At 37.6% G+C, this 24,458-nt stretch overlaps 1 protein-coding gene across 1 annotated transcript in view; it reads right to left on the reverse strand.

Moving 5' to 3' along the window:
• Positions 1-6,850: 6,850 nt before the first annotated feature.
• The window catches only part of LOC118842264 (liver carboxylesterase 1-like), a 39,692-nt gene continuing 22,084 nt past the window's right edge, over positions 6,851-24,458 (reverse strand). Inside the window, exons 7-14 of the mRNA XM_036749848.1 lie at positions 24,152-24,256; positions 22,614-22,652; positions 14,569-14,709; positions 13,301-13,381; positions 11,806-11,953; positions 10,424-10,555; positions 9,165-9,237; positions 6,851-7,010 (exon numbers count right to left, since the gene is read on the reverse strand). Of these exons, the coding sequence (XP_036605743.1) occupies positions 6,851-7,010; positions 9,165-9,237; positions 10,424-10,555; positions 11,806-11,953; positions 13,301-13,381; positions 14,569-14,709; positions 22,614-22,652; positions 24,152-24,256 (879 nt within the window). The remainder of the gene's footprint in view (positions 7,011-9,164; positions 9,238-10,423; positions 10,556-11,805; positions 11,954-13,300; positions 13,382-14,568; positions 14,710-22,613; positions 22,653-24,151; positions 24,257-24,458) is intronic.

Raw genomic sequence — 24,458 nt, forward strand, 5'->3', positions numbered from 1 at the left:
AAATCTATTAAAATAATTGATTATGTAACATATTAGATTACTATAGGACTGGGACTAGTGTTCTTGTATAAGTTAGGTTTTTTCTTGGTAATGGTATGGAGACCATTAGGCTTGTGAGAATATTATTTTGTTATTTGGCTAATATCATGCTTGTCTAAAGCTTTGTTACAATTAGTAATGTTAAAAGAAGAATGGCTTGTGGTTTATTTTGTAAATGCCATCAAAGAAACATGGCATTACTAAAAGTTTATGATATTATATGTACTGTGTTAAGAATTGGTTATCTAATGTATTTACGTATGTGCTGGAGCCTGTTGATTCCTTAGTGAAATCTCATCCTCCTGGTGAGTAAATTAATAATGAGTTAATGTAAAGTATAAGAAACTGGTTCTGATGTGAATTTCTTAAACATGACAATTGGCCAAAGTTCCAATTTTGAATTTGTAAAAATGATCAGGGTATGAGGATTAGAAATGGTAACTTAAAATTGTGCCAAGGTAACTTTTGTAGGAGAATGGAAAGAAAGCTGGTTCCTACAAGAAGGCAAGAAGAAAATGCTGCAGATGGCTGGAACAAATAACAAGGATCAGAAGACTTCACTGATGTTGTTCCCTGCCAGACAGCCTTATGGGAAGAGACTTTTGAATCTTAAAGGGACAATTGCATTATCATTTTCTTTTGGGTCTCTGTATCTGTATTTACAGAGGGGACTGCCCCTTTGATTTGTCAATGCATCCATCAATCTTTCCCATATTTACTTAAAGGGATGATGGTTAAGGGGAAAAATTCAGATGAGAAAGAGAGTAAGGGAGTATTAAAAATGTGGAAACAAAAATTTGAATAAAAGAAGAGGGGGGAAATTGTAAGAAATGGGAGGAGGAGTTTTGTTTCCACAGAACTGAAGGTGTACTTCCCCCACTCTCCCACCCCAGCTTTAGGAGAAACCAGGCCTCAGTCAGTCAGGTGAAAGGTCAGAGGCTTGTATGCATGCTTAAATGAGCCATTTGAGGAGGGCATGACATAGGCAGTCAGGGGCTTGTATCTGGCCAATGAAGAGCCTGGTGGGAGATTCAAGGTGAGGGTCTATGAAGGAACTGGCATCCATCTGAGTACTTTGTACTTTCTCCTGTACTCTGTTCAGGGGAGTTACCCATTTATTCAGGGGGAATAAATGTAAATTATTCCAGACTTCCCCCAAAAAAAAACCACCGACCTGATAAACAAATAAAGAGGAATAATTTAGGAATCATCATACTACCTGAAAGCCGTGATCCAAAAGATCATATGCATTATATTTAAAGAAATCATAAAAGAAAACTGCCAAGATATCGTAAAAGAGGGCAATGTAGAATTAGAAAGGACCCGCTTACCACCTCTTTAAACAAATCCCCAAATGAAAGCTTCTAGCAATATTGTGACCAAAATCAAGGACTTCTAGGTTAAAAAAAACACCACAAGTGGTAAGAAAGAATTCAAGTACAGAACTATAGACAAAACTAGCACAAGACTAGAATTCACAAGTATAAGCTGCAGAGAGCTTGGAATATGATATCCAAGACGGCAGTAATCCCAGGCTTATAACCCAGAACATCTTGCCCAGAAAAATTGAGTATAATCCTTCAGAGGCAAATATATACCTTTAATGAAATAGGGAATCTCTTGCTTTTTGAAATTGTTTTGGAGCTGGGAAGGCAGGGTGATTGGAGTTCAATGTTTTGCCAAGGTCACAAAGCTAGTAAGTGTGTCAAGTGTCTGAGACCACATTTGAACTCAGGTCCTTCTGGCTCCAAGGCTGATGCTGAACTCACTGCACCACCTAGCTGCCCCCAAAATAGAGGATTTCTAAGAATTCCTGATAAAAAGACCAAAGTTGAGAAGAAACTTTGCAATACAAACCCAGGAGTCAACCGATACATATAAATTATACATATATGACTGAACAAACATAAGAAACTAAATACAGATACACTCTTTGGATTCTAATTTGGAAAAATAATACATGTATCCCCTCAGAACTTTACCATCATAAGGGATCATGGAGGGAATCTAATTAGATAGAAGCCTTGGGAGTTGTTCTGTTATGCTTTGGTGATCTTCAAATAAGAATGGAAATGAAGAAGAAAAAGAGACTGGGAGGGCAGAGAAAGAAAGGAAGGATGGAACATCAATTTGCCCTCTCTTAGGTATAAATTAATCTAACAACAAAAAAAGAAGATATGAATGACATTAATTGAATTTTAGAAATTTAAGATAAGATAGATTTCTGGAGATTATTGAATGCGAATGTAAAGGAGAATACATTTTGTCAGTTGTGTGTGGTATTTTCACAAAAATTGACACATGTTGTAACATAAAAAGCTTGTAAACAAATGAAGAAAAGCAGAAATATGAAATAATATTTACAAACAATAATGCAATAAAATTATATTCCATCTTGAGCTTTTGAAAAAAGAATTAAAATTAATTGTAAACTAAATGAAAATCCTAAAGATCAAGTGAATCAAAGAGGAAATAATAGAGACAATCAACTATTTCATTAAAGATAATAGCAACAATGAAACAACATGCTAAAAGTTTGGTGATACAGCCAAAACAATATTTAATGGAAAAATCATATTTCTGAAAACTTTCTTCTTTTTAATACACATTTACTCATGTGTTTTTATATTACCATAGTTTCCCTCAGGATCCCTCCCACTAACACTCACTGTTAAAAAAAATACCTTTTCCTGGATTTCTGCTTTCTTTCTAATCTCAGCTACATTGATTTCATTTCTGCAAAAACTTTTCAATTTAGTGTAATCAAAATCATCCATTTTACTTCTTGTAAAGCTCTCTGCCTCTTGTTTGGTCATAAATTCTCCCCTTATCTGTAGATTTGACAGGCAAAATATTCCATGCTCTCTTACACAACCAAACATGTATATATGTATGCAAGATGCTGTTTTAACAACCCAGCTAGCAGTTTCCCCCCCACCCCCACAGCCAGCACCCAGTAGGCTGCCGGGATGCTGGGAAAACACAGGTTCTTTTTATCTGCTTAAACAAAGAAAGCACAGTGAAGGGGTTGACCAGCTTACTTTAATCCAGCATTCAGATAGCATACAGACAACATTCATTTAGTTCAGGGGAAAAAACGTCAGCATTCAGTTAGTTCAGGGGAGCATACAGGCAAGCATCAACAGACAGGCCAAATACAGATTACAGTCAGCTAGTTCAGGGCAACAAATAGCCAGCACCCTGAAGTTCAGATCATTCATTTAGTTTGGGGGAAAACCAAACAGCATCCCGAACCTCAAAACCAAAATACAAACAAATTATAAGTATCAACAGACAGACCCAATACAATTCATAGTTACCAACATCTGGGCTCAGCCCAAGAGCAAGGGCTGGCCCAGAGTCACTCTCCCCACTGCTCCCACACCAACCGGAAAAGGAAAGAATAATCTTCAAGCTGTCCTCTCCCCTCTTATAGAGTTTTTTACATCATCAAGTGCCGCCTGAATGACCAGAGCCGATTGGTTCTTGAGCTGGCCCCTCCACCTAGCGCAGACTAGGTTAACACGGAGCAGGACGTGGCTCTGGAGTTAACACCTTCCCCCAGCCAGCCCCATGACTCATCACACAGGAAGTTCTCTGCTTGCAGGCCATGAGTCTCTGGACTTCCTGCCCCGGAACAGGTCACACAGGAAGTTCTCTGCTCCCAGGTATAGACCAGTGAGGCTCAATGAGGTAAGCTGAGTCACTCAAAGAAAACAAAGGCCACTCTGGCTACATATGCATATAAACATATACACATGAGTATGCATATATGTGCACACACATAAATACACACACGTATGGATTGGCAATAGCTTCCTTGAGACAAAAACATATAAGAGTGTGCTGGCCTATATCTTTCTATCTTATGGATAATATTCCTGAACCAAAGCCTCCTGTGTATTTAGTAAAGTTTGATACCAGAATTTAGCCTTGCGGCTAGAAAAGGAAGATTTCCTGCATAGCAACAGCAGTGACCCTAACAGTCACTTCATAAGTAAATTCAAGGACAAGGTTTCCTAGGTTTGAGAGTTCAAGAATTAGAACTTATAGAGAGATAAAATAGTATGTCCTGAGCTGTACTGCTTCTTAGAGATACAGAAATTACCTAACAGATCCTGAAAATAGAAGAGCAGCAAAGGAGACTTGTGACTTGGCAGAACAAGAGACCAGTATTTTGCCTCTGTTACAGTAAGTGATTCAAATTGTAGAGGGCTAGTAGGAGGAGATATTGCTTCTTCAGCAATCCTAAAATACCTTTGCTTTCTATGGAAAAGTTTACAAGCTATCTGAGTGCTTTGTTCATTTTCTTTATCTTCTTATCAATTCCTATGAGCCCATTAAGTGATGCATCTTTTAACATCTGTTTAATGACTCCTGCAAGCTCTTTTCATCAGCAGCACTTGTTTGAATTAGGGGGCCCTATCCAAAATATATTTATTACCATAAATGCTTTGTTGGGAACTGGAAACCCTGAAACTCATTTTTGGGAAAGCATGTGATATAAGCCACTCCTAAGAGTTCTTTGAGTTATTTCCTATTTCTTTCAAGAGCACATTTCTAGATTCGTAATCTCAACTATTATCCTATAGTCATTCTCCCTCAACCCTCATATCCAATTATTTGTAAAATCTTGTTTTTTCTGCCTCCACATCTCTCCCACATTATTTACTTCTCTCCAATAATAGAACTTCACCTTTCTTCAAACTCTGTCTAGATTACCACCTACCTAGGTTATTACAATTACCTCTTAATTGTCTTCCCTGCCTCAAGTCTCTCACTACTCCAGACCATCCTATCTACTGCTCTCAAATATTTTTTTTCTTAAGTGCCAATCTGATCATATGACTATCCTACCCACCCAGCCCCCAAATAAAATTTCAGTTGCTTCCTATTGCCTATATTTCTATACAACCTGGCCCCAAACTGTCTTCCTGGCCTCATTGTCTTGTTCTTCCTCCCGCACTATAGCCCGGTCAGAATGGCTTTCTCTGCATTCCTCACAAAAAAGTTAAAGCAACAAAATGGCTTCCTAAGTAAGGATGAAAGAAAACAAAGTAAGCAGAAGAGAAATAAAAATCAGAGAGAGGAACAGGAAGGAAAACCAAGGTGCAATGTGTACGATGCAATGTGTTTACTCATTTTAGGATTTCTGAAGTGACCATATTCAGGATTCAAGTTAAACTCATTTCAAACCTTCAAATGCTCCATTTGTGTAGAAGCACTAATTGGATCTTTTACAGATTCCAAAGAAAGTTAGTCCAATATTTCATATTTTTTGTAGAATTGAGAAAGAGAAGTTAAAGGAAAAATGATTTAAAAGGTAAAAGAGGGGAAGAAAAAGGAAGAGGAGAGAAAAAAGGCAAGAAAAATGAAGAAGGTGAGTAAAGAAGAAAATGAGTAAGAAACTAGTTTATTGTTTCACTTCAACCCAATATATTTATCTGGCTTTAGACTGTGCTTCATATTCCAACCAATTATCTACCATGACACTAGAGCCTATCCAGGGCCCTGCCATTTAGTGGATAACCACAGTCCCTCCTCCCATTCTCTCTCTCTCCCTCATGCACTAGAATAGTACTGAAACAATACTACTGTTGCTACTGGAAAGGGACATGGGTGTCACCTACCTTATATTTCTTCTTGCAGTCCCTTGATCAAAACATCACTTCCTGGAAATATTGTATATACTATTCCAACATAAGCTTCTTGTGGGCAGGATTGCCTCTCTCATATGATTGTATGCACAGTACCTAGCATAGTAGGTACTTACAAATAGCAAGTACTTAACAAATGTCAAATAAATGAAAAAAGAGAAAATAAAGAAGTAGAAAGAATTTTAAAAGGAAAAGGAGGAAGAAAGCAAGAAGAGGAAAAATAGTAAAGGAAGAGAAGAAGAAGAAGAAGAAGAAGAAGAAGAAGAAGAAGAAGAAGAAGAAGAAGAAGAAGAAGAAGAAGAAGAAGAAGAAGAAGAAGGAGGAGGAGGAGGAGGAGGAGGAGGAGGAGGAGGAGGAGGAGGAGGAGGAGGAGGAGGAGGAGGAGGAGGAAGAGGAGGAGGAAGGAAGAGAAGAATCTTGAGTATAAATCATGCCATAGCTACTGGAGGAATTGATATAGATTGTGATTATAGTAGGTCTGACTCTTTAGGAAAGAGGTTTCAGAAGGTACGATAAACCAATGATACAAGGAAGGTTTAAGAGTGACTACATGGACTCTAGGCATTTTGGCTAGATTGTGAGCAAATGAAATTCCCTGCTCTTTTTAGTAAGCAAAGTCACATGGGGAAACAGACCTTCTTGGAAGTAACACCTAAATTTCTCATTTTGTACTGTAACCCTAATTCTGTTCAATTCTGTTCTAGGGAATATTACAGAGGAAAATTGTGATTTAATCCAAATGCAAGAGCTAATAGTGTTTATTTCAAAGGTTGATTTATCCCCATAACAAAGACTAAAACTCTGGTATAAGTATCAAGAATCACAAAAGAAAGATTTTATTTAATACAACCCAAGCCAACCACACCCACTGAAAGTTGATTCTTTGGAGAACCAAGAGAAGAAGAAAATGCTACAAACTCTGGACTCCTCATGGGCCATGATGTCAAAGCTGTGGGGCCCCTCTCCCTCACACCCATGGTGTTGATATATGGCTTTTTGCATATCTCCCTTACACCATGGTGCACCTCCATTCTCATAATGAGGACTCCCCTGCCACCAAAGCTAGACACCAATGCCAAGGCAAATATTTCTTCTCTTCTAGGTCCACTAAGGTTTCTTTTGAAGGCCAGGCTGTCGATCTATCCAGACGATGTCTAAATATGATCTTCTAGTTCCTTTGCCAAGAGCTCAGTGAAAAATGCCACTTCCTTCTCCTTCAGCTTCTTGCCAATTTTGGAGGTGATGTTAATTTGGAGATACTCTTCATTCTGATCATACTGAGGCCACTTCAGCAACCCTTCACCATTGGGGTTTCTGTAAGGGTAAGGAAGATTTTTTTTTAAATCATCACTATTTAATTACTGGTGGTGGTCTTGATAATAGGGAGAAAGGAGTAGGGAATCCACTAAATACACAGATACATTTTTTTCTAATATTCGGACACTACTAAATTTCCCTCTCTCAATAGGGCTTCAAGAATTCTTTTAATATAGTAAAGCAATAATTATCAACACTATTTCAGATTGGCTAAAACAGAATTACAAATCAGTGGAACAGACTAGATAAAGAAGAATGACAAGCAAATGAAATCAGTAATCCAGTGTTTGATAAACTCAAGAACATACAATACTTGGTTAAAAATTCCATATTCAATAAGAGGGGACAGAGGAGTGGGTTGGCTCATTCTTCCATCTCCACTTCAGATAACTCAAGAAGATATACTCACAGATGACAACTTGTTAATATGTTAATAAAATGGGAACAACTAGGTGATCCCTTTAAAAAGTGTCAACATCTTTCTTTGATTGAATTGGAAGAAGCCATCATTTACTGGGCAAATATTGTTAGGGCTCTTTAAAGTTGAGGGGCTAGCTTTGCAGTCCTTTAAGAAAGAACCTAACCCTTGAGAGGTATTGTCCGGAGATAGGAAGAGATTTCATGCTACTTCCCCTTTTGGACATGGTATGTAACAGGAGGGCTATTTGCCCAGAAGTAGAAACCAATGTACTTGAAGAGAGTTTGAGGCTCAGCTGACAGAACAAACACACACAATCTCCAGGTGTAAGCAAATCCGGAGCAACAGTCACTTATGTGCTAGAATCTCTGAGAAGAAAATAAAAGAGCTATCTAGGGATTCAAGAGAGAACGAGCTTTGGCAATCAAGAGTCATTCAGCAAGGAAGTGTCCACCCTGGGACTCCAGTTCAGCAATATATCCATGCAGTGCCTAGGGTGGAAGACTATGAGAACTCCAAATGAGAAAAGGGACATGGAAGCCTAACAATACTAGTGCAATGATTGGCTTTGACAATATATTTCCCTACTTTTTTACCATCATACCCTAAATTTGTGCTGATTCTCCATATAAATGCAATATATACTTATGAGTTGAGCATATCACAGGTCTATAGAAATAATATTTTCTTTCTCAAATATATCAGATAAATGTTTGATACATAGGGATCTAATACAAATTTATAAAACTGAAAGTTATTCTCTAATAGATAAGTGGTCAAAGAATATGAATAGTGCTCAAAAAGAGGAATTGCAAATTGTAAACAGCCATATGAAGGGACTGTAAATCACTTATAAGAAGAGAAATACAAATCAAAGTAATTCCTGTGTTTCACTTTGCGCCAATGAAATTGACAAATATGAAAAAAGGAGAGAATAGTCCATGTTAAACAGGTAGCAAAAGGAGAGGCAAACTAATGCACTATTGGTGGAACTATGGCTTGCTCCAACCATTCTGGAAAAGAATCTGGAATTACACAAATAAAGGGAGCAAAATATTGATACGTTGTCAGCCAAAAAGCTCATTGCTAATCATTTGCTCTAGGTAGGCTAATGACAAAATAAAGATCCAAAATATATAAAAAATGTTTATAGTAAGGCTTTTTGTAGTAGCAAAGAAGTAGTGAGGAAATTACATGTTCCAACATGGACTGAAGAATAGCTTAAAATGCTGTGGGTATATGAATATAATGGAAGAATAATGATCTATAAGAAATAATGAATATGATAGATGTACAGAATTGTGAGAGGACATAAACTGATGTAAATAGAGAAAGCAGATCCATGAAAAATAACATTGTGTCTACAAAAATTTAAATGCAAAGAATAGTAATGATAAATTACAGATAACACATTCCTAAAAATAAATGCTATGACATTGTAATGGCCAAGGTTGGTCTCAAAGAAAAAGTGTAAGAAATTATCCCCCTCCTTCTTAATTTGCAGAGGTGGGAGACCATGAATAGACATTTCATCATTTAATGTTAGATAAGGTTCATGAGTTGGTTAATTTGCCAAATTGTTCTTTCCAGTCTTTTTTGATTCTTTACTATCAGAGAAAACTCTTTGGGAGGGGAAGGAAGCAGGGATATATTGGGAAGAATAAGCGATATAAAAACAAAAGTTATTAGCAAAAATTTTTAAGTGTTTTCCTTTTCTAGGTTAAGAATCTCACCCGTTCCAAGCAAAGTTGCTCCAATATTTCATCATTCTGCTACTAAGTTGCTTCTCCTCTTCTGAGAAACCATCTGAAAATAATAATTTTAGCTATTAGAATGGGACTAGAAGTTGTCAATGAGGAGAACTGCAAAGTTTATCTCCACTGCTCACTCTACTTTCGTTGCTCTCATATCTTATTGCCTCTTGGGAGCTCTTGCCTCCTCCCAAACTTCTGGACCTCTCCTTTACACAGTACATCTTTCCTGTGTAGTCTTCTTGGACAGCACCTTAACCTTAACCATGCTTGACAAATATGTAAGATTTTAAAGCTGATAAGACTCATCTAGTTGACCCTCTTCCCTTTTCTATTTTGGAAGCTGAGAACCAAAAAGGAGGTTATGTGAACTTCCCAACATCATATAAGTAACAGAGCTAGAATTTGAACCCAAATTCTAAGACTTCAAAACCATTATTCTTGCCATTAGGTCAAGTTCCAGCAAGTCATCTAAAACCTGGGTATCGATGGTATTAACATTCTACTGAATGTTATTCATAGCACTCACAATGGAAAAGTAAAATAAAAGAAAAATGGGCTCAAGTATTTTTTCTGAGTGGGAAATACAAATCCTTAGGTAGCCCCAATTAGATCCTGCCATACTTGAGCATGAAACTGAAGAAAAGTGTAGAGACCAAATTTCTAAAATGGAAGGAGTTAAAGCCACATAGACACAGAAGGAACCTCAAGAGCACTGATGTGTTCTTTGATTTGAAGGACAGAGACTCTTTCCTCTTCTAACCTCATTAACTGCATCTCCTAAAGCAGGACAGCCATTAAAGGAAATCAGACTCTTGGAGCAGAACTGTCTTGAATTCTGGTGGCTCAAAATCAGAGAATCTCAGAGCCAGAAAGAACCTCAGATGTCCTCTAATCCAACCTATCCAGGACAAGAACACCATCTATCTTCCTGAGAAGTTGTCATCTAGTCTCTGCTTGAAGACTTTTGATGAGGAGACAGATGTTTGCTCTAGTTCCAATTCTAACACTAACCTTACTCAAGTCAATTTACTCTCTGCATTTCAGGTTTCTCATCTATACTTTGAAGATAATAAATCATCTTTTCTACATCACAAGGGTGTTGTGAAGACCAAATGAGATAAAGGAGAGGAAGGCACATTGGTAACCTAAAGGGGTTGAACACATGTAAGGACACATGCCAGAAAAGGCCAGTAGGTAATATTGTTATGATGCTTATGTAGCAAAAAAAGATCCATTACCTCTTAAAAATGGGGACCCAAACACAAAGAAGAGATCATCCCCATGGTCTGCCTGGACAGTAGCTGGTTTCACATTTCCCCAAACACTTGGCCGATGCTGAAATTCATACAGGTACGTGGGTGCACCTGAATCTGAAAGGAAAGAAAGTGATGGGAAGTTCTAGAGTATTTTGTCATAGATGGAACTCCTTAAATTCCTTTTGCAAAAAACCCTAAAAAAAAGGTTTGTGTTCTGGGACATTAAGTCATTTTAAGTAATTCAAAAGCCTAGGTCCAGGGCACATAATATAACTAGAAGAATAAATAGAGGCATGCAGAATAATCGTACTAATTGAATAAAGTATGTTATTTCTAAATTTGTTATTTATCCCAGAGTAATTCATTAAAAACCTGAGCCCTACCTTAATGATATAGACACTTAGATTTGTCTATGAGCATTGAGGCTATCTTTTTCAGACTTCTAAATCCTGTAGAAATTCCCTTGGTATCAATCCAACACAGACATCTAGCCAGTGCTTGGTAAAGGCAGCCTGATCTAATTTTTAGCACAACAGGTATAATTTTGGGAAGGTCATGTAACCTCCTCTTTGGCTCTCAGCTTTCCAAATTGTAAAGGGAGTGGGCTCAACTAGATGAATCCTACTAGCTATAAAATCTTATAGAGTTATCCCCTCCACATTATGGGATAGGTTAAGAGTATAGCTTCCTCACAATCTAGAAAAGCAGCATAAAATGTTTCGGCCCTCCCTTCACACCAGAAAAAAAGTCAGAATTATTTTCTTTTTGTTTTAGGAGGTGTTTATAGTACTTTACTCTAAAATTTGAATTGATATTTTAAAATACTATATATAATGTGTGTGTGTGTATGTATGCATTTCTGAGTTTCTAAACTTTTCCTGTGTCATCTGCAGCTTCTGCAAAACTCCCAAAAAATTCTCTTTAATTTCTTATGCCAACACATGATATACCAAAACCATAGTGGGGAAAGTTGTGGTGTGGAAGAGATAACTATACACCACATAGTCAATATTTATCAACCATGATTGGGATGCTGTCCAGAGTGTTCCTGTCCCCAGCTGACCAATGTCCTTAATCTAGGTTAAGTACTGCCCCTTTCTCACAAAGTGTTCCTATCTCCTCCATGATGAACTTCATATCTTTGTACTATGCATTTACTCTAAGGAAAATATTCATGAAAAGATTTGAATCCAGGTCTTCTAATCCCAAAACTCCTTTTATTATATAAGCAAGGGTCTACAATGTTTCTGGGTAGGGTCTGTCCCAAGTAGCTATGGAATGAGCTAATATCTTTGACTAAAAGTTGGAAGAGATATACCATGCTGCATCACCATCTTCCTCCTTCCTATTCCTCAGAAACTTACTCCTGTAATGCCGAGCCAAAATCACAGCTGGGATTCCAGATGTCAAGTCTCCTAGCATGTCCAGAAAAAGTCTTTTCTTTTTGACAGGATCATCTGTCACTCCAAGATACTCCTGAGTTACCACAGGAGTAAGGTTTTTGGGGATTTCCTAAAATGGTCAATGAAGCAAGGAGTGAAACTTTATTAAGAACACATTCATTCATTTCTACCACTTATCCATCATTTCATCTCTCCATTGACTTGATGTCTTAATGTTGCTCCAACCCACATCTTTCACAACATTGTGAATGTATTATAAGCAAGTCCATTCATAATGTTACTAAATCATGTCATGAATTGTTCGAGCCTGATAACTTATCTGTAACATTGTTTATTATCTTAACTTAACCTGCGATTTTGTTTCATCTAAAATCTTGTTTTTGTGGAATACATTACTGGCATTTGGAGGAAGATGTATCTTTTAAGGACTATTTCTTTGTGCTAGGTCCCTGTGCTAGACATTTCTCAGAATACAGAGATGAAAAAGTCAGGGTTCTTACTGCATGACATGATAGATAGGGAGCTGGACTTGGGATCAAATCCTGCCTATGGAAACACACTGGGTTTTTGACTCTGGACAAGTCACTTAGTGTCTTTCTGCTAAAGGCTCTTCCCTAAAACTCTAAGTTGCTGCTAAGTTACCAACCTTAATTGGTAGAAGAATTTTTCTCATCAGTAATTTCCAATGAAAGTACAGGTTAAGTCCTACCTCCATCCTGCCCTCCTAGAACCTATAATCTAAGAGGGAGCTAGAACAGCAACTTATAAGTATAACATAAAGTATATTTGGATAAATGACTAAAAAGATATAAACAATATGCTCTTGCACTGTTCCCAAGACAGGCAAGAATACTTCTAAACTGAGCAGAGATGTTGGTTAGAGAAGATACGATGAATTCACAGCATGCTTTCTTTCACTGGTTTTCTCCTACAGGTGAGAGGACCACACCTCTTTTTGTTTTTCTGGATAGATAATAACAATTCAGTTTTCGAATGTTATAGCTTAAAATATTTTGCCCTCTGAGACTTATGATGCTGTCCAATCTTGCTTAAACTTAACTGTCCAAATTTGCTTTAAAAATACAAAACAAAACTCAAAGGTTTCAGTTTTCTAACAAAGAGGATATCTGTCAGTTAAACTAATTTGAGTACTTGATGTCTGCCCCTGAGATGAAAAGAATAATGGTGCTGTGGAAATTGTACTAGAATGGACATCAAGTATCCTGGGCTTAAATCCTATCTCTGTCACATATCAGATTTGTGACCTTTGGGAAACTGACTTCCCTCCTCTTGGCTTCAATTTCCACATCTATCAAATGAGGGCTTTGTATTCAATGGGTTTTGAGTCCCTTAATTTCTAACATTCTATGTTCTGAGCTTTTGCTTTTTTTAACTTTGGATATCTAGGTTTTAAGTTCCTCCCAGATCTTATATTCTATGTCTCTAAATTCCTTACAACAAGTGGATAGGAGTCCCATAGTAGTTCTGTTGCTGTCTCTTGGTCTAATCCATCCTCTGACAGAGGATATCCCATCACCTGAAAAAAAGAAAAGAATCAAGATTCTCATAAAGCATTAATGATTAATGAGAGAAATTAAAACTGTCTATGTAACATAAATGAGGAAAAGAATTTTATTATATCTTCAAATCTGAAGTAAAGTTATTTGATGAGTAGGGTTTAGTTCAATGGATTAACGTAGTTCACTAAATGTCCCAGGAAACCTACCCATGTAAAAAGATTGGAAAAATAGCATTTTTTTTTCAATTTTTAAGAGCAACATTTGCCCCATTTCTTCCAGGAAGACAGAACTGGGATTCCCATGCTACCCAGAGGTTTGGTCAATGGGTGCCTTCTAGCTTCCTGAATAGCAATAAGCCTGAAAGAGAGCTAACTGATACCAGAACCATATTTCATTAGTTTGCCTTTTAGAATGTAGATCCTACTGGAAGAGGTAACCTTGAACCATTTACACATGAATAGCTACAATTTATATCCTAGTGAATTAATTTACCACAAGATTTTGAGTTGAATAGCTCTTAATCTAGTCCAACCAATTCATTTCACAGATATGGAAATTGAAGTTTACAGAAGAACATTAAGTGATATACATATGGCCACATAAAAGCTAATGATAGATCCAATATTCAAACCCATGTCTGCAGATCTCAAATCTGGTACACTTCCCACAGTATCATATTGCTTCCGCATGGAGGGAGACAAGAAGGGTGAAATACAGGATTTCGTAGAAAACTTGGCAATTGTAATAGGAAGGAATTTCAAGGGAGAACAAGGACATTGTACAATTTATGGGTCATGGCATAGAATACAAAATGGGAGAAGATCTGTCCTCTAATCCTTGTCCTCACATTAACACAGTGCATAAACCTGAGGCAATCTGTCCCCTTTTAAAGGCCTTAGTTTTCTCATCTGGGAAATGAAAGGTTTGGTCTCTATGACTTCCAGTTCCACTGTTCTAAGATTATTTGAGTAGGAGAGTGCTAAACACCAGTTTCACCCCTGCTCCACCTAACAACTGCCTAAAGCAGTTCCTTAGAAATGGAGTCCTGTGCTGGGGGAGAGAAGTGTAGGGCTGTTAACTCATAATCAGCAGCATAGGAGCCCCCACACACTGAATGAAGCCATTTCTCAACTTAACCAATGGGGAATTTCTGGTCCTGGGGAGAAAAGAACACAAGATTCCAGAAGAAACATAATGCTCTTACAGTTGGAAAAAGCCAGCCAAATTCATCATTGGTGATTCCCATCATAAGGGAAATACCACCAAATTGCTTTTCATCCAGGAGCTCTTTAGGACTTTTAGGGAAAAATACTCCATCCACAACTGTAGGCAGGAACACATATTTCTGGAAGAAAAGAAAATAGTAATAATATACCTGAGGTGTTTTTTCCCCAACCCAGAATGAATTCATTTTCATGTCAATTCTATATAGCTTATGCAGGGATACCATGTCCTTATCCTTTGATAAGGTCAGCTGGGAAAAGGACCTGATACTTTACTCTAGGTGTATGAATTGAAAGTACAGTTGGGGGCATTGTCTTTATCTCACTATAGAATTGCTACTTTTGAATCAATTACTTTTGGATTTCTTACAAGTGATTTCATTACAATAGATTAGAACATAAGACAAAAGCAATTTAATTGTCATATAGCCAAAAATATTAAAAAGTATTACTGTATAAAAAGAAATTCATTGTAAAGAATTATCCTGGGGAGAAATTATTGGGTGGGAATATGTTGTTTCCTCTTCTTTTTGAGGCCACATAGAGTCAGAATCATGAGAGCTCAGAGGCTGTCTATTCCCACCTAAACCTGAACTAGAGTTCCTTCTATAACATGCCTTCTCAGGCAACTTGCTGTGTTTTTAAATAGCTCTGGTCATTACAAAGTTTTCTTTTACACCAAGCCTCGACAGCTTCTACCTAGTGTTCCTGGAAGTGGTCTATAGAGTCAAACTGAAAAATCAAATTGCTTTGCGATGTGACAACTCTTCAACTACTTCAACACACCTTCTATGGCCTTCCCCTGTCTTCCCTTCTCTATGGTAAATAAGCCTCATTCCTTAATCTCATCCTCCTTTGGTATAAAGTAGAGGGCCTTCATCCTCAAATGTTCAGTATCAGATAGGCAAGAGATCCCCCTTGGAGTGTTCTAGGGACCCATGCCTCGCTGTGTTCTATTTAAGCTTTTTATCACTGATTTTGATAAAGGCATATATGACATGGATATCAAATATGCCCATCGAAGGACAAGCCAAAACATTGAAATACAGTCAGGATTCAAAAATTTATTGAAAGAGCATTAGGATGAATCTGAATAAATCCAATTTGTGGGAATAGATGGTAAATCTTACACTTGCATTCAAAAATAAATTTCATTAAGTAAAATATGGGGAATATATAGTTAGATAGTGATTTGTCTCTGTAAAAGATCTGAAGATATTTTAAGGAGATAAAATGGGTCACCAATAGGATGCAGAAACCAAAAAATCTAATGTTATCTTAGGTTGCACTGAGAGAGGCATAAATTTCAGGAAGAAGATGATCCCACTGTACTTTGCCCTCATCAGACATCATCCCAAGTATTGTGCTCAATTATGAATAACTTCATTTACAAAGAAAATTGATCAGTTAAAGGGCACCTAGAAGAATGAAGTCAAAATGGTAAAGTGATTGAAATCCATGACATATAAAGATTTCTTGAAGATACTGCAAAACATAAGATTTGCAGGGAGGGGAAAACTAATGTCGGCCATGTTCAAGAATGTGAATGACTGTCAGGTAGAATTTGGGACTTATTCCATGAAGGTAAATTGAGGAGAAATGAGTGGAAGTCGAAAAGAAATCATTTAGGCTTCATGTCAGGAAAAAATGTCTTAATTAGAAATGTCCACAATTGGAACACATGCAGCTGGGTGGTGCAATGGATAGAGCTCCAGTCTGGGACATAAAGTGTCGAACTCAATTGAAACAACTAAACAGCAACAACAAAAATTGGACTGGACTTCTGTGGGTGGTAATGATTTCCTTCTTATTGGAGAACCTCAAGAAGAGTAGATAATCACTCGTCAGATATGTTGTAGTGGGGAGTCCTTTCAAGTATGAGTGGATGTAGATGAGGGCTAATAAGGGTCCTTCAAATGCTTAAATTCTATGAATCCATGAATCTATGAATAAAATTGTCCATGGTATAAGTATAGCACTTTCTCATTTGTGAATCACATAGTCATCTATTACATCTTTTGGTTGTGACAATCTCATGAGGTAAGTAGCAAAAGCACTATTATACTGCATTGCCATACAGATAAGAAAACAAAGGTTAGACTAAGAAGGGACCTTGGAAATGACTTAGTCTAACCCCTTATTCAACAAAAATTCTATTTTATGGACATTTCTATAGCTAAATGCTGGTGATAGCTGGATTCCAAAATTAGAACCTAAACAGTCCTGTCATTAAGAAGCTTTCATCTTGGGCTGGGAGAAAGCTGGGCGCCAGAAACCAGTGGAGATCTCCAGTCCTCCCAACACAGGACAGCAGTCTGTGGAAGCGACGAGAGGCAGCGCAACGCCACCAGCAGGGAAATACCGACCCCTGAGGCTTGCAGCCTGAAGGAATAAAACAAGGCTTCTTGAACTTCCGGGAGACATAATGGCCAGGTAAACGTCTTTAATCCCTCCCTGCCTCACTGAGAGAATTCCTTGGGAAAAAAAAAAAAACGCTGGAACAGAGGAGAAAGATGTGGGGCTTCAGTGGTCAAAGAGTAGAAGTTCATTAGTCCCAGAGGGGCAGAGTCGGCAGGGGTCAACACCAGGAGCCCAGATGTAATCTTGCTCCCCCAGGGGATGTGCCAGACATCAGCTCAAACAACAAACAGCTGAGGCCATTGCTGAAGAGGAACAGTGCTGAAGTGCACCCAAAGGGAGCGAGATGTCAGGGAGCCAGACCTCTCCCCCACACCTCAGGAAACTGAAGGGTATAATTCCAGACTCACAATCCCCAGAATAAGAAAGCTGGGATGGAGAGCCCTGAGTCCCAAAGGCAGATATTTGTTGTAAAGCCAGGAAAAGGCAAACCAACATGAAGAAGAACACAAAAAACCCGAGAACAATAGATTCTTTTTATGGAGACAGGCAGGATCAAAATACCAATTTGGAAGTGGGCAGCAATGACACTATAGATACACGTGATACCTCAAAAGATAAAAAGAACTGGTCTCTAGCCTAAAAAGCACTGCTGGAAGAGCTAAAGGAGGACTTTAAAAACCAAATTAAGGAGATAAAAGAAAATATGGAAAAAAAGATTGGCGAAATGGCTATGGAGATTCAGAATCTAGAGAGAGAAAATGACACCCTGAGAGGCAAAATCAACCAACTGGAAAAGGAGACTCAAAAGCAAAATGAAAACATTAACTCATTAAAAATTAGAGTTGAGCAAGTAGAAGCCAATAAATCTATAAGGCACAAAGAAGTATTAAAACAAAATGTAAAAAAGAAAAAATAGAAAAAAATGTGAAATATCTGATTTGGAAAACAACTGACCTGGAAAATAGATCCAGGAGAGACAATTTAAGAGTTATTGGTCTACCGGAAATCGACAATGAAAAAAAGAGCCTTGACACGATCTTCGAAGAAATTATCAAAGACAACTGCCCAGAGGTCCTAGAACCAGAGGGCAAAATAGTCATTGAAAGAATTCACTGATCACCCCCTGAAAGAGATCCCAAACTGAAAACACCAAGAAATATCATAGCCCAATTTCAGAATTACAAAGTCCAGGAGAAAATACTGCAAGCAGCCAAAAAGAAGCAATTCAAATATCGTGGAATTACAGTCAGGATCACGCAGGATCTCTCAGCTTCCACATTAAAAGACAGGAGAAATTGGAATATGATATTCTGAAGTGCAAAGGAGCTGGGACTACAACCAAGGATCAACTACCCAGAAAAACTAAGCATAATTTTTTCAGGCAAGGAGATGGACATTCAATGAAATAAGGGAATTCCAGACCTTCCTGATGAAAAGGCCAGAACTCAATGGAAAATTTGATCTCCAAATACAAAACTCAAGAGAGATATAAAAAGGTAATTGGGGGAAAACCCCCCAACAAACTTATTAATCAATAAGAGCAAATTATTTGCATCTTTATGTGGGATTATATCATCTTATGTATGTTTTATATGTATACATATATATGTCAGTCTTGAGAATGGTACAGATATTATTACAATTGAAAGGGATACACATAGATTGTGAATGCCTGTATAAATTAACTGATGTAAAGATAAAAAACATAAGTAAGAGATGTAAAGGGTGGGCTATGAGAAAAGAGGTAAGGAGGTAGTAGAAAAGGGTAAATTACATCAAATGAAGAGGCACAAAAACATATTATAATAGAGGGAAAGAAGGGAGGGAGAAGTGCAGTGTTTGAGCATCACTGTCATCTGATCTGGTTCAAGAAGGGAATAACATACCCTGATAAGTTTAGAAATCTAACTTGACCTACGGGAAGTAGGAGGGGAAGGGGGAAAAAGGGGAGGGGGGTGGTCAGAAGGGAGGGGAGAAGTAGCAAGTGGGAAACAGTAAGATAAGGGAGGGGAATAAAGAGGGAGGGTAAACTGAGGAAGGCAGCAGTCAAAAGCAAAACTTTGTTGAGGAGGAGAAGGGGAAAGGGAGAAATAAAAGCATAAACAGGGGGAATTAGGATGGAGAAAAAGACACAGATAGAAATCATAACTCTGAACGTGAATGAGATGAACACTCTCAAAAAACAGAAGCTGGTAGCAGAATGGATTAAAAACCATAATCCTACAATATGCTGTTTACAAGAAACACATTTGAAACAGGGGAATACACACAGGGTAAAGGTAAAAGGCTGGAGTAAAATATATTGCCCCTCAGCTAAAGTAAAAAAAGCAGGTGTAGCGATCCTAATCTCAGACAAAGCAAAAGTAAAGATAGATTTAATTAAAAGAGATAAGGAAGGACATTATATCCTGCTAAAAGGCACCATAAACAATGGAGCAATATCATTGGTTAGCATATATACAACAAGTGGTAAGGCATACAGATTCTTAGAGGAGAGGTTAAGGGAGTTACAGGAAGAAATAGACAACAAAACTATAACATTGGGAGACCTCAACCTCCCCCTTTCTGAACTTGATAAATCTAACCTCAAAATAAATAAGAAAGAAGTTATGGAGGTAAACAGAATTTTAGAAAAGGCAGATATGATAGACCTCTGAAGAAAAATGAATGGGGATAAAAAGGAATATACTTTCTTTTCAGCGGTACATGGGACATACTCAAAAATTGACCATGTATTAGGGCATCAAAACCTCACAATCCAGTGCAGAAAGGCAGAAGTAGACAAAGCACACTTTTCAGGTCATGATGCAATAAGAATTATTTGTAACAAAGAACCATGGAAAAATAAGCTAAAAATTAATTGGAAACTAAATAATTTAATTCTAAAGAATGAGTGGGCCAAAGAACAAATCAGAGAAACAATTAATAACTTCATTCAAGAGAATGACAATAATCAAACAACATACCAAAACTTATGGGATGCAGCAAAAGCAGTTCTTAGGGGAAGTTTTATATCCCTAAATGTTTACATGAATAAAATAGGGGAAAAGGAGATCAATGATCTGGCCACACTGCTGAAAAAGGTAGAAAAAGAGCAAATTGAAAATCCCCAATTAAATATCGAACTAGAAATACTGAAAATCAAAGGAGAGATTAACAAAATTGAAACCAAGAAAACTATTGAATTAATAAATAAAACAAAGAGTTGGTTTTATGAAAAAAAAACAATAAAATCGATAAACCTTTGGTCAATTTGATTTTAAAAAAGAAAGAAGAAAATCAAATTACCAGTATCAAAAATGAAAAGACTGACTTTACCTCTAATGAGGAGGAAATCAAAACAATAATTAGGAATTATTTTGCCCAATTGTATGCCCATAAATTTGACAAACTTAGGGACATGGATGAATATCTACAAAAACAGAAACTGCCCAGGTTAACAGAAAAGGAAGTAAAATTTCTAAATAACCCCATCACAGAAAAAGAAATTGAGCAAGCCATCAATGAACTCCCCAGGAAAAAATCTCCAGGGCTAGATGGTTTTACATGTGAATTCTATCAAACATTTAAAGAACAACTAATTCCAATACTTTGCAGACCATTTGGGAAAATAGGTGAAGAAGGAGTCCTACCAAATCCTTTTTATGACACGAATATGGTACTAATACCCAAACCAGGTAGAGTCAAAACAGAGAAAGAAAATTATAGAACAATTTCTCTAATGAATATTGGTGCGAAAATTTTAAATAAAATACTAGCAAAAAGATTGCAGCAACTTATAACCAGAATAACACACTATGACCAGGTAGGATTTATTCCAGGAATGCAAGCCTGGTTCAATATTAGAAAAATGATTAGCATAATTGTTCATATCAACAACAAAACTAGCAGAAACCACATGATCATCTCAATAGACGCAAAAAAACCTTTGACAAAATACAACACCCATTCCTATTAAAAACACTTCAAAGCATAGGAATAAATGGAACCTTCCTTAAAATTATAAATAGCATCTACCTAAAACCATCAACAAGCATTATTTGTAATGGGGATAAGTTAGATGCATTCCCAATAAGATCAGGGGTGAAACAAGGATGTCCATTATCACGCCTTCTATTCAATTTGGTACTAGAAACATTAGCTGTAGCAATAAGAGAAGAAAAAGAAATTGAAGGAATTAGAATAGGAAAAGAAGAAACTAAATTATCACTTTTTGCAGATGATATGATTATTTATTTAGAGAATCACATTCTTTTATGGATAAGGAAATTGAGGCTCTAAGAGGAGAGTGGCAAAGTCCAGACATATAGACTAAACTCAATTTTCCTGATTTCTAATCCGGGACACTTTCCTCTATAGCACTCTGCCACGAACTCAACATAGACTGCACAGGTAGAATATTAATGGAATATGGTAACTGAAGCAATAAGAAAGGAAATATTTACATTGTATACAAACCAGTGCTTCAGGACAGTCATGAGGCAAAGAGAGGTAAAGATTCAGTAGACCATACCTAGAGATAGTGGGGTTGAAGGGAATTTATCATGTCTCTTCTGTTTAGTTCAGGAGGACTTCTTGGACTAAGTGGAATTTTAGGGAAATAGTGAAGAAAAGTTGGAGTCTTATTGTCTTCTACATACACTAACCTACCTAAGAGGACAAATAACTTTCTAGGAAAGATGATGAAAGAGGTAGGGCTGGGGAGAGAACCTGATTACTGCTGAAACAAGTCAACAAGGCTTGGAATCTCAAATGGCCAGTCAACCCCAGAGATTTTTTCACTTAATAATTTGCCCAAAGCAAAAGTCTCTTATTGCAATTACAGTTGTTTTCATAGGGTATACAAGGTGTGGTAGAGATTGATAAGAATAGCCTTAATTGCCTGGAGCCTTGGTGTCATCTCTGAGAGCATGTAGGGCACAATTGACCCACCTAACATGTTTCTCTAGTCTAGATTTTTTTTTACATTAATTAAAATTGTCTGACATGAAATAAAGAAAATTGACTTCTGGCATCCTCATCTAAAGAACTATTTTGGCAGAGATTTTAGGATGGTAAACAAAAAGCTATATAAATCCTTAACTAGGGTTTCTTAAACTGGTATCTGTGAACTTAGGTTTTTTTTTAAATATTTTGTTAACTGTTCTTCAACATAATTGATTTTACTTGTATTTTCAGGCATTTTGTTTTATAATTTTGGAACATTAAAACCTCTTATAATAGCCAAGAGTGTCCATCTCTCTCACACACACGCACACACACACACACACACACACACACACACACACACGCCAATGCACTGCACCGCAACACACTGCATCGCGTCATGTCATGTCACATCACATCACATCACAACAAGATTCCTTGGTGTAGAAGCTACTCTGAAACTGAAAAGGCCAGTCCCAGATTCCTGAAGAGGAATTTTCAGGTATGGGTAATTGTGCCCAGAGAGTGTGATGGGGCCCTATGAAAGGATATGGCATTGAATCATTCCATTCAGTGATGATTGTCTTTCCTGTACTTAACTAGAACTTAGTATCTACAATTATACCACTTATCACAATGCCTCTCACATAGTAGATGCTCATAAAATTTTCATTAACTGACTGAATGACTAACTTAAAGGAACCAAGAGTTAAAAATTAAAATAACAAAAATAACTTACCTCTATAGGATCTCCTCTGAAATCCACCTGGTATAAATTCTGTGAAGGCAAAAAAAAAGAATGGATGAGAGAAATTTCCCAGAAAGACCTCTCACCATGCTAAGTCCCTTGACAATAAGGTTCATCCTCACAGAGTTCTCAAGAAGGTGCTAGTTGAAGAAATGCACACTTCTCCTGGTCTTCCACACCTCTTGGCAAAGTCAAGCTGTAAGAGCCATAGAGAGTAACAAACCCTCTATGAAATCATGCTTGGAACCACTACCTCAAGTGCTTCTCCCTCCTACTGACCCCTAACACATCATAGTCCTTTGGAAGAAAATACAGGTGGGGTAAGCTGTCTTAGAAATGAGTGGTGGCACTCTTTCCTCAATTTGTTCATTAGGTCTAATCTTTCATAGCCCATCACCACCCCATACGATACTTGGCCTCCATTCTAAGAGAGAAACTGAAGAAAAGAGGACAACATTATCTATTTAATATGCTAAAATAAAGATTGCATTTGGTGCAAATTATGCCAACGTTGCTGAAAATCATGCAGCAAGAGTCCCATCTTGCATTTTGAACATGCTTGGCCCTTATCCTCTCCATCTCTGCAATCTCTGCATTCTCCCAAGACTCCTCAGGTTGTTGCTGACAAACTGGTACCACATGTGCAAAGTAGAGAATTGTAGCAAATATGCAAGTTGTTCTAGGCACAAGAAAGTACTTTGGTTTCATTTGTCTGACTTATCCTCCCAATGTGCTTGGGGCTTGAGTGGATCTAAATGACCATGCCAAGGCTGCATTTTGCCCCTAATGTGTGAACACAATCTCAGTCAAGGGTCAGGTTGACTTCACTGAGAAAGCAGACAGGTCGTATGGTAAATATTCCGTTTTTCAGCGAAGCCCTCAGCACCTCAGGTTCTGTATAGCTACAGGATAGACAAGCCACTGCCTCCATGCTTCAGATTTCTTTAAAAGAACAGATTCTCTAAGATACTTTAACTCCGAGGGAGGAGCCTCGAATGGTCTTCTGGCCTAGACTCTTATACTCAGACATGTGGACATCAGGAGCAAAACCCAGAAATCCATCTACCAGATCATGACTTAGGTGAGGGTCAAGTCAACTAGGGTCTGTAGGAGGGAGATTTGTGGAAATTGGAACTACAACTAGGATAGGAGAAGTAAGATTTTTCACAGTGTGCTAAAATATAGATACTGCCTGTAGTGCTTTCAATCTTCAGCAAAGAAACAACCAAAGTGAGCATCCAGTTTCAAAAATAGAAAGCTTACAGATGATGTGCTAGTTGTAGTATAGGAGGTGAATTCTTTCCTGGCCTTCTTACCAACCATGACATCTGCTCTCCACAATGCAGCTATGACTATGGCAAAAAAATTATTTTCCCTAAAAATACTTGGCTACTTACCATTCTAGAAATAAGAGCATATTGGCCATGGGAAGACATCCATATTGAATGATAGAACTTGAGAGCATGAAGTGACCATATACAATGAAAGTTGTTGAAGGGGCAAGAGGTAAGGACTGTAAGATTGCCTACCATGTTCACATTTATTTTGAGAATCTCATCCTCTGTCTTCTGCCTCATACACTGAACCAGGACGGCTGACGTGGTGGTTTTACATCCAGCAATAACCGCAATTGTCTGTAACAAAATATGACAGGGAACACTTTTTACTGAGACCTCATGGGGTAGAACAGTTTTACCCAAACCACTATGTCCCTGGATGTGTGACAATATGATGTAGAAGAATGTGCTGAATCTGAAATCAGAGGAGTTGGGTTCAAATCCTGGCTCTACCCCTTGCTTCCTATGTGACACTGGTAAGTCCCTTCCTCACTCATGG

Source organism: Trichosurus vulpecula, chromosome 3 (assembly GCF_011100635.1).
Source record: "Trichosurus vulpecula isolate mTriVul1 chromosome 3, mTriVul1.pri, whole genome shotgun sequence".
Taxonomy (NCBI): domain Eukaryota; kingdom Metazoa; phylum Chordata; class Mammalia; order Diprotodontia; family Phalangeridae; genus Trichosurus; species Trichosurus vulpecula.